Here is an 11,323-nt window from a genome sequence, read left to right on the forward strand (position 1 = left end):
CCTCCGACGCTGGATCCAGATTTTCCTCGTTTGATCCACGGTTAATTGCTGCTTCTGGGCTACGGCGCAAGTTTAATGATGCCAGCTCACCAAAGTTGAAGATAAATTGTGCAGATTTCCTTCACCCACGCTAATCCCCACTAATTGCGGTGATCCCATTGAAATAAACTGATCTAGCTTCAAAATTTCAGCCTTTAAAACGCAGGTGTGCCAGAGCCTGTGTAGCACAAACAATCCTCCTGAATAGACTACTGACACATGAGCACACACACAAGACAGAGCTACAAGTACAAACACCCCTCCCAACACACACACACACACACACACACACACACTCCCCCTGCCTGTACCCTCTTGAAGGCCGGACTCCGGGGTTTCTCTCTCATGCCGTCTCTTTGTGAACAACCACATCAAGGCCGCGATAACCGATGATCTCCTGATGTCAGCGAAGTGGTCAGACGCCCCGCGACTACTGCAGTGTTTCCCGTCTCTCTTCCCTCTGTTGACTAGATTAACTAATGAACCGGCCTATTACATCACAGACCTGTGCGGGCTCATGTGTCGGAGGGGAAACAGAGAGTGACGGTGTAGATGTGTTTACAGGTGAGCATGCTAATCCCATACAGCAGGATAACGACTCTAAGTATAGCCCTGAGCCGGCCTAGCTCTTGTGTCACACACACATCACTTCCAATGTTGCCGGCGGACGCATGATGAGGGGTTTTTGTGCGTTCTCGCCTCCATGTCTTCGTCGATAATGTATGAAACGAGAGCTTGAGCCGGATAAAATATTTAGACAAACATTGATAACAACCTTCCCCGCGGCGATGTACTCCATTTCCCTGGCAATTGTCGGCTCATGAATACATTTTCCCATTAAACACCCGGTTTTCCCCCCTTGTTACTCATTGCGCTCACACACACAGACACGCGCTCCCCAACGCGACGACTGCGTGCGAGGGAGATAGACGATCGCTGTTTGCTTAACGGCCTCGCGTTGGAAGCGCCGTCGGCAGAGCGCGAGCGGCGTTGTCGGCAGTTCCTCATATTGGTTTTCAGCCGTTACAAGGAGCTGAAATTAAACTGGCAAACACGCCTCTTTGATCTGAAGAAGGAGTGCAGGCGGAGATGTGAAACAACATTTTTTTTTTAAGCAATGCGCGGGCCGGCTTTATCTCCACATGAGTTTCAAAGTGGGACATTGATATAATGAGATTACAGACTATTTTCTACTGTCTCTGCAGTCGCTTGGACCCCGGCACCGCTCAGAACTGGGCTCCGTCTGACGCTGGGGGAGTGTTGACAGTCTGCTCCGACAGTTACTCACACTTTTATGTGGATAAGAAGAAGGAAATAGATAAGAAGTAGTTTTGTTTTTCTACATCTAACTTTGATTTGAATGACAGCTACAAATTCTTAGTCGACGCATACTGCCACCAACTGTCAATGAGCGGAATAGCGTAAAAATGAAGATGAAGATGATAAGATAGGAGAATGTAGTTGTACCCAATGAAATGAGGACCTACTCTTAAAACACTGCTCTCTAGTGCTACTAGTGGTCAGAAACTCCCTTTCAGAGTGCCTTTTAGTATTTATTCTATTGTGTTTAATCAAAATTTGACTGTTTATCATTATTGTTATTATCAAAAGGTGCAGTACGTAAGTTTTTACATCTACATTTGGACAGTTGAGGGCAAAATTCTAGTATGGCTGCTTATGTTTTTAGAACGATATATATCGGTTTGCAGAAACTTACACTTATTATATATGGTTGTCGGCCTATATGCTGCCTGATATGTGCTGTTCTTTTTTAGGGATTATAATGCAGAATAATATAGTTTTTGTTTAACTGTAAAATATCCTGCCTCAGTTCGTTTTCACAAGTGTTTGATAATCACATTTCAGGGATCATTGCAAAAATCGTGTGTTTATCGGTGGATATATCTATATTGGAATTTTTTTACTTCCTAATATCTGCCTAAAAATCGAACACGACTGTCGTGTTAACAGTCACAAACTTAAGGTATCGAATTGGCAATTAGGTTTGAGCACTTTCCTTTGTACAATTTAAGGTATCTGCTGCACTCTCTGAGATGGGAACGTTTTTCAACATCAATCTGTCAAAACAGCTCAGATCACATTCTTATATTTACTATGAAATATCGAGTTTTCTTCCCTGGTTTCTGGAAGGCTGAAAAATGACTGTCCCCAGGACGGTACGCAAAACAACCCCAGAGATTCGACAGCGCGTTCTTCAAACGGCACCGATCAAGTTAGAAAAAGGACTTTTAAAAAGAGAAAAATCTCTCGATGCACTCCCAACAGGTCAAAAGAAAGGGGAAAAAACATTAAGGCAATACTTTGGTCTCTGCGTGCCTTTACTCTGCCATCTGTCTTTCCAGAGATACTCACAAACGCCCGCGTCCTGCCTCTGAGCTCCTCGTCCCCTTTATAGATGACAAACAAACAGGGCTCGGAGCCGCCCGGCCTCACCTCGCATGCATACATGCTGACATACACACCGAAACAAAGGACGCCCGCCTCTGTGACGCTTTCAAACGCGCACGCACAGACAACACACGCTACGACACTTCCTCCAAAAAAGCATAGAAAGTCTGAAATAGAAGACAGTGTCACACACACACACACACACACACACACACACACACACACACTGTCTCTGATGGGTAGACAAACAAAGGGAGGCTTATCAGGCTGCAAGGAGAACATTAATCTGGTTCTATTGTGAGGGAGGATCAACCCGGCGGGCTGTGAGTGTGTGTCTCTATGTGTGTGTCTACTGTAATCTGTCACCGAGGATCACCACAAGAGGCTGAGAATGCAGCGCTGCCACTGATGATGGCTGAGGATGGCCGAAGGGAAGGGGAGGAGGAAGAGGAGGAGGAGGAGGAAGAGATCGAAGGAGAAAAGGCAGAAGAAGTAGGGGGAGGAGGATAAGAACATTTAGGAGAGTCAGATAGAAGAAAAGGGTGGAAAGGAAGATGAGGAAGAAGTGCACTGAATTTTGAATCACTATTAAATGTAGTTCCTGTATTTAAAGACAATGCTTAAGACTTCGTGTGAGCAGCATGATGGACACGAGCTGACTTCGGCTGATTGAGGACCAAAAACATTACAGACAATTGGCAGCTTTGACTCTGGCTGCGTGCTGGCAGCCCTGACAGACGGGCGTCACGGCAGTCAAGGCGAGGGAAAACTAATGACTGCACAAAGAGTTGAGTGGCGTACTCAGTCAAGTTAAGACCAGGTCGAGCGGGCCACCCTTTATAGCGAAGTGACACGACCGCGGTTGGTCATCAATCACAACTCCAGTAATCCTTGGTAACTTTGTTGGAGAGAGTGAGGAGGAGCTGGGCAGACTGCTGAGGAGCTCCAGAAGCCCTCTACAGGTGCTGCGTCAAGAAACAAGCTGAGAGACAAAAGTCAGACACGAGTTCAGACGGATATTTGTCAGGCGCTGTCGGATAACAGACATATAGATCACCCAGGTGGCCGTGATCTGCATTACTCAGCCAATCTCAGCCTGGACCAATCAGAGCAGAGCTAGAAAACAGTCATATACTTCCCATACTCCTCATATACTCCCTCACGTCCTCCTCAGCGCATTGCATTTCTGTATTAATGAGTACTGCATGTCTTACCCTGGCCATCAGCTCATCCCATCGTGTGTTGAAGGCGTCCACTTTCTGCTGTATCAGCTCATCCAGAACGCCTCCGTCCATCAGTGTCTGGGCCAGCTCTCGAATCTGGTTCCTGTTGTCCTCTGGGTGCCGCAAAAGGACCTCCAGACCCTGCACACACACACAAACGCACACAGGATGTCATCAGTCACACTTTCACAGACTTAATCTTCCAGTTCTCCAGCTAAAACCCTCGGCTCGACGGCGGCAGCGACGTTGTGACGCCGTCTTCTCGCATGCAAACTGTTATTGTTTTGCGCGGAGGTGAGTCACAATGAGGGAGGAGAAGGAAAATTGAATATTATGCAGGATAAGAGCGTGAGGTGATGACACGCAGAGGCTAAAAGAGGTCAATTAGCTCTTGTTCGTCTGACCTCGGCGCTTAACAGCTTTTCACATCTTCTGAAATCCGTAAAAAAAAGGTCTGTGTGGCTGATCAGTCGGGCGTTTAGCAGAGCAAAATAGAGCTGAGTGGGCAGATATTTGCATTTTCGCTGCTCTGCACTACCTTAAATGACGGGATGCATCCTGGTCTGGAGGCTTTAAGCTTTTTGCATTGTTTAATCTCACCAAATCCCCGCATGCAACATCTGAAGCAATCTGCAGAAGCACAGTTTAAGCAAATTAAGGAGTTGGGGTTAACACATAAGCCTTTCACTTTATTTCCTCACGAAGCCCGCTGTCTCTAATTGCAAGATTCAGCGTAAATTCCAGTGGATTAAGTTAATTTTGCTCCGTGCGTGAGTTGACGTCTACGCACTAAATCTGACTTTATTTCCTCCAAATGGCTTCTAACATAATCGCCGTCATATTTTCCTTCATCAGATGAAATTACCTTTTTCCAGAAGTACCTCGCTGTGAATGATTTCTCTCTCCGCCGCTGCTTCCTCTCATTAAAACAAAAAGAAAACTCATTTTTTTACCCTTTGGCTGTTATTTCAATTCCTCCCATACTCCATCAAGTTCATTTTTTCCCGATGATTTACGGAGTTGATCATGTTCGGAGACTTCCCTCGTTCTACACTTGTTTTTGATTTGTCTTTCGTTCTGAGTATTTGTTCTTGCTTTGCTTTGAATCGCTTTTCTTTGACTTGTTGATTCGATGTGCGGTGAACATAAAAACTGAAATATTTATGTTTTTCACAGGACTTGATAAGTATTCCCACCTTCCTGTTCCTTTTTTAGACATTAAATTATTTATTTATGTAGTAGGTATGAGTTCACTCTATTCTATTGGTTATTGTTTTGCTTTGCTCTTACTTACTGCCTAAAAGGTAAATCTCACCATTACAGGTTGACATGTTGTGTTTCTTTCTTGTGTTCTTCTGTTTTCTTTTGACAAAACCTTGTTGCTTCTCTTAAATAATTTATTTCTCCAGCTCAAAAACATCACACAGCAACAGTCCTCTCGTTCATCCATCTTGATAATGTTCGATGTTTTCTTTTCTTCCTTTCTGTTTTCTTTTGTTTTCTTTCCTTTGTTTTCTTTGTCACGTTTGCTCAGTTGGGTTGGCTGGTGTTCATCTCATGATGGAGGTTATTTGTTCCACTCGGTCGAGCTTGTAGATGACAGAGGCCTGAGTCCTCGTAGTAATTGGTGACGAAAGACAAAGAAATCGCTCTGAAGCCCACAAGGATCAGACTCCCTCCTTGTTGAGTGTTGCCTCAAACTGGCATCCAAAAGCTCACTGTGGATGTTTTTTTCTTGTACTATCCCCCTCTGCAGAACGTTAAACTGATCCACATGTGTCCTCATCTAATAGGATAAACTCATCTTTATTCAAAAATAGCACCATTAACAACATTACCTCTATGGCAAACACAGCATTTCCTACACCTGCCTTCACAATAAAAGCTTCTGTAGGTTTGCAGGAAGGGTTCGGTTTGCATCAAATCACTGGTTTTACACAAACTTCCTGCAGTTATTGTGTTCACTTTTTGGGCTAATTGTACAGATTATCAGTTGGTGTGGACTGTGATTGTAATGCATATCATATGAAATAACCATTAAATCAGCCGGGGGTCGTCACTTTACTCAATGACAGAAAAGGCATCGCTTTTGGGTGCCCTTCCAATAAGGTGCCCTTTTTATTTTTCACCCCTGCCTCTCAGATAACCTGAGACCGCCCCTGTGCAGTAACTTCACACAGCTCCAACACGGCTGAAAGCTCTCAGAAAAACTGGAACTCAGGAGTGAAACTAAACTCCAAACATCAGAGATTCGGCTCGTACAAAGAGCTGAACAAAGAGAGCTTTTTGTCTCCGGTCTCCAACACAGACACACATGAGTTCAGCTAATCAGTTCAGCTTCGGTCCGTGGGAGGAGGCGTCCCCGTTTGGCTGCCACCAAACCATAACAGCGCGGGCGGGCGGCTCACCGCGGCGTCCCCTGCTGCGAGGATGCAGTGGAAGAACGCATGTGATCACTGCTTGGCTCGGCAAAGCAGGCTAAACCGAAACGGAATAAGAATCGCCCTGGCCTCCTACTTCAGAGAGGAGAAACAAAACACCAACACACAAACCGTTTAACATTCTTCCTTCAAGTTAACACCCTCTACTCACATCCAGCGCCTCCTGCAGCTCCTCCGCTCCCCCCTGCAGGTTGTCCGTCTCGTCCAGTTTCTGCTCCAGCTGGTCCAGGAAGGCGTTCTCCTGCTCCAGGTAGGAGAGCAACTCGCACCAACACGCCCACACTTCCTGCAAAAACACACACACACGCACAAAATCATCAGGAAGTGCGAAAAAGAGACAAAAAAGAGAGGATGAGTGCATGGTTAACAAGGAAGGAGAAGAAGAAGACGGGAGAGGAAACCATCACATCAACATCTGTTCAACATCAACATGCTTGATGAGTTTGTTTCCATCTGCGAATTAGCAACAGTTGCCTCTGTCTGGCTGAAGAGATTGAACTGGCTTCCTAAATGTGAAATGAAGCCAACATAGTGGAAAAAATAAAAAAAAGTCTTCTGAGCAGATTTCACACAAACAAACAATTTAAAAACGACAATATTAATGCACCGAAGACGGCGTTGGTGGCAGCATGTGGTTTCTGGCATTATCAAGTGGGCAGGCAGTTTTAAACACAGCTTTTCAAAAATGTCAAAAGTTACTTTTCCTGCTGTCAGGTGCTGTTTCATGGCAAGAGGAAGCAAAGCACTGCCTGATGAAAAATATATTACAGGCTTCCTCTGCACACAGGATATCGTCTGAATGTCAAGGCTTCTTCCCACAATCCAGCACTCGCGTCGGTCAATAAATGTTGCACAGAGGGCAAAAGCCACAGTCTGTTGAGTCGGACACAGAGCTCTCCGCGACCACCGGACTGTACTTTCCTTATGGCTGAACCAAGTGGAGGTTGAAACGTGACAGATGCAATCTCTGTGATTTCATTCTCAGCTTGGTTACTTCTTGATTTTTGGCGAGGATGGTTAAGCATGAGCAAAGCAGCTTCTTTATCAGAAACACTTCATCGGGTATTGCATCGTGTAAAAATCTAAATACTTGTAAACGAGGAGATGTGAAGGTGAAAAAAGACTCGATTTGATTACTCAAATTTAATGAATCTTACCAATTATACAGAAATCTGCTAAAATTCTGATGTTCGGTTGTTTGCTTTCTTTCATAAGAGAGAAAAGCTTTTTCTTTCATCAGCGTTTATCAAAGCAGGAACAATATGCGCCTCTCTAAATCAAGAGAGTGCATTTTAAACACCTGGCAGAGCAGCTGTAACTTTATTCATTATTTTAATCTCCTGATACCACAAAGGGATTTAATGATAGCTGAGCCTCATTGTTTTTCTAAACATCTGACAGGTAAAATGTTATTCACAAATCTATAAACTAAAAACATTTAGAAGACCGTAGCCGTCCTCAGGGTAAATCCCGAGCTCCATCAGAGCTGTCAGCACATTTATGTTTCCAACAAAAAAATTTCGGATCTGTTTTGTCCTGAGAAGTTAATTGTAACAGTTCTCAGTTTAATCACACAATATTGACAGGAGTGAACACAGCTTTAGTAATCCTAATTAACAAAATATGGCAACAGGTATAATAATGAAACTGATTTTATTGTCTTGTAAATTACTGCTAAGTTGCATTACTGCACAAACCCTAACTTGAAGCTAACATAAACATAAACCTAACCCCAACCCCCAACCCTTTTAACCCAAACCTGACCCTAACCCCAACCTTGACCCCAACTCCCACCCTAACCTTGAGGTTGGGGTCAAACAAAGGGGGTTTAAACTGTTGATAGGCTGCGTGTCCACACCCTTTTCTTTGGCCGAGAGGTCTAAAATTTCCAAATAATCCTTTTCTTGAACCCAACCCTAACCTTGACCCCAACCCCAACCCCTATGAATATGAATTTCTGGTCTTCCTTTTCTTTATGAAGATACTTTTTATTGTTTTCGGGAGAGGGAACAGCTCGATACTCAGATTGTCTATTTTTTTTTGCCAGTTTTGTCAGTTTGCCCAAATTACTAAACACATTTGTTTTCACTTTCCTGGATAAGCAAAGCAGATGGTTTTAAGACATCCATGTCTAAGATTTCTGCCCCAAACCATAGAACACAGAATGACGGATCCCATGCATGTATTCATTCATCTTGTATCCCTTTTCTATCACATCATTTCTCAATAAAACCTCCAGCTCGAGCATTAAACATTAAAACGTCTTGTGTTCATTAAAACAGACTCGTTTTCGATTAGGCTCACACTTTGAAGGTAACCAGCTGACATCTAAAATGCAAGACAAGAGCCTGAAAACGGCGCTGCATGGCTAACCTCGCCCCACCTCGGCTCATCCATAATATACTGTTTTTCACACTGTCTGAAAACACTCATCTACCCACGTACACAACATGCCCTGCAGAGCTGATGTATGTGAGCACCACAGCCTTAGCCTTGACTCATATAAGGCGGTCTTTTCTACCTCAGGTACATACACACGCCTTTGTCTTCACCTGCATGCCAAGATCATCCAATTAAGACTTCCAAATGACGACAGAAATTGAAGATAAAGTTTATACCTCCAGCGTTTTACATTTCCCATCCAGCCGGCTGCACAGGCGCTGGTAGTTGGCCGTCAACACGTCCAGTTCAGACCGCAAGGCATCGTGGGCTGTGGGTGGAGCCTTGGCGATGAAACTGTTCACGCTGTCGGTAAGGAGTTTGACCTTGAGCTCTTTGGAGTGTACCTCTTCCTGGGCCCTCTGATAGAGAAACAGACAGAAGGAGAAGTTAATAAAGCACCAGAACTGTCGAGGGTCCTCAAATGATAAAAATCCCCGACCTCCAACTTGGATCTTTCAAATGAAATGCGTGGATGTATCGAGTACGAGGCAACGGTGGTGAAAATTTACATTTTCCTTGCTGAAGTTAAATAAACATAAAGCTCTCATGTGCACTACTGTTCAAAAGTTTGGAACTGGCTGCCAGGGTCAGATGGCTGAGAGGACTACTCTTTATCTCTGAATGGTCTCTCGTGCTTTCAAGATGGTATTTTCTGTACATGGAGAACAAAACACAGTACAACCAGACTGACAAGCGAAAGTGCAAATATACCTCTGAACAGCAGTTAAATAACTAATAATAAGAAGAAATCGCCAGCCCGTAGTCAAAGAAACGGGAAGCTCAGTGTCCTGTTTGATTGTCAAGTGCACAGCAATGCCTTTAACAAGCGAGAATTAATGGGCGTGTTGCTTTAAGTCAAACTTTAAAATAGAAACAGAGGGTTAGTCTGGGGTTAGCACTATTGGAATGGACATGCTGCGGACTGACAAATCACAGTTTAAACCTCTTCGATCTCACCGCTGAGAAGACTGCAGAGGCACCCTTTTGCTTCAATAAAGATTTTTCTTTGCCTTTATTTAGTCAGGAGAGTTTCACTGAGAATAAGTAATGCTCTCTTTTTCAGAAACGCCCTGATCACATTCACAATACTGACAGCTGGAAGCCGTCCAAGTATAACCACAGTTTGATCTGCCATCCAAGGACGAGGGCACCTCATTGGTGGTAATACGGAAGGTGCGACTGGTGCCTTTCACTTTCCTACCCCAGATTTATCCTGCTGGTGCTTTAGGTCAACATCTCTGTCAAGTCTTTAGCATTCAGTTCATCCTCCAGCACCCCAGCACAGAAGTTTAATCATTTAATCATTTACTGTAATTACTGTGTCATGGTTTACTTTCCACTTCCTGCCTTTGTCTTTTTCCCGACATTTTTTCGGTGTTTCTTTAGTCAGTCAGTTCCTGTGGATATAAACCAGTGTTTCTCCTCACTGTCGGACCTGATTAAGACTCGATTTTTTGTTTTTCTAGCCTGCCTGCCTTAGTGTTTTGCGTTTGGGACTTTTTTTGATACAAATTGTCGGCACAAGCTGGGGCTGAAAAACTGGAATAAAACCGGCGTTGTGTGAAAAGGCCCTAAAGTTCAGCTGATTTTAGCCCGTGTGCATTAAGAACCCTTTTTTTAAATCAATAAAACGCTGAAGAGTGAACGAAAGCAGAGACAGATGGCGGGAGATAAAGAGCAAGAGAGGGAAGGAAGAGAGGTAAGAAAGAGAGAGAGAGCTTAATGGATGGAGGGATGGATGCAGGAACAAATGAATCAATGTATCTTCTGTTGACAAAGCCAGCGAGTGTGAAGAGACAGCGAGACTGAGTGAACAAGTAAGCCGACGAATCAATGAATGAAGGAGTGTAGCTAATACTTTCCCGAACGACGGAGGGAGGGAGGGGGGGATTAGGAGAATAAACGAGTGAACAGATTCAAGAATGGGGTTTCACTTTAAGAAGAGGAGAGGAAGGAGGGGGGGGAGATTAGGAAGAGCAAGCAGAGTGAAATCAATTTTTAATTTTCACTCGAGTCTCAAGTAAACTTTTTTCGGCGAAGGAGGGGTGAATGGAAGGGGACGGCCATTGCCAAGGCACAAAGTAAATAGTGCCATAAATTTACATCACAAATACATCGCATTAAAGTTATGAAAGCTAAAAAAGTGCGGCGGTGAATAGGAGAATCAATGCACTGTGATAGAAAATTGAGGAACGGGGGAGAATGAGAGTGCAGAGCGAGGGTAAGGGAAGAAGATAAAGAGAGATGGAAAGAAAGAGAAGAGAGGGAGAAGAGATGGGGGTTTTTTTTTTAACTCCAACAATGAAAGGAGAGGCAGGCAGACAGAGGGCGTTATCGACCTGGAATTAACCGGGATCAAAACAGAGTGACAGAGAAAAGAGAAAGAACAGCTGCAGCAGCAGCGGCACCGAGTCAGTCAGAGCGAGATCACGGTTATCAAGAAAAAGCTCAGGTGTCAACCGAAGCTGAACACACACACAGTTCTACATATTCAGGACTAAAACTGAGACACGCAGGTGATTTAATGGGGCTGTGAGTGATCTATTTCTAAGCCATGAAATCTATAGATCTTTTCAAAGCTGGCTAATGTTCTGAGGGACTGTATGAAGTGATTGGGATGGTGAGGGGTGAGAACTTTTCTGTTTCGCTCTGATGTTTTCTTTATCTTTTTTTTGCCGTTTTTCTATGCATTGTGTTTCCTTTTCATTTTTGTCCAATTAAAGGGTAAAGTAGTGAAGTGAAGTAGTGTGTAATCTGATAAATTGCCTC

At 44.0% G+C, this 11,323-nt stretch overlaps 1 protein-coding gene across 2 annotated transcripts in view; it reads right to left on the reverse strand.

Annotated features, from left to right (window-relative positions):
• The window catches only part of dmd (dystrophin), a 279,023-nt gene that overhangs the window by 89,116 nt on the left and 178,584 nt on the right, over positions 1-11,323 (reverse strand). For both annotated transcript variants that reach the window (XM_084346660.1, XM_084346659.1), the window contains exons 31-33: positions 8,731-8,913; positions 6,264-6,398; positions 3,663-3,812 (exon numbers count right to left, since the gene is read on the reverse strand). In XM_084346660.1, coding sequence (XP_084202786.1) covers positions 3,663-3,812; positions 6,264-6,398; positions 8,731-8,913 — 468 coding nt within the window. The remainder of the gene's footprint in view (positions 1-3,662; positions 3,813-6,263; positions 6,399-8,730; positions 8,914-11,323) is intronic.

This window comes from Pagrus pagrus, assembly GCF_965226575.1.
Source record: "Pagrus pagrus genome assembly, chromosome: 24".
In the NCBI taxonomy this organism is placed as follows: domain Eukaryota; kingdom Metazoa; phylum Chordata; class Actinopteri; order Spariformes; family Sparidae; genus Pagrus; species Pagrus pagrus.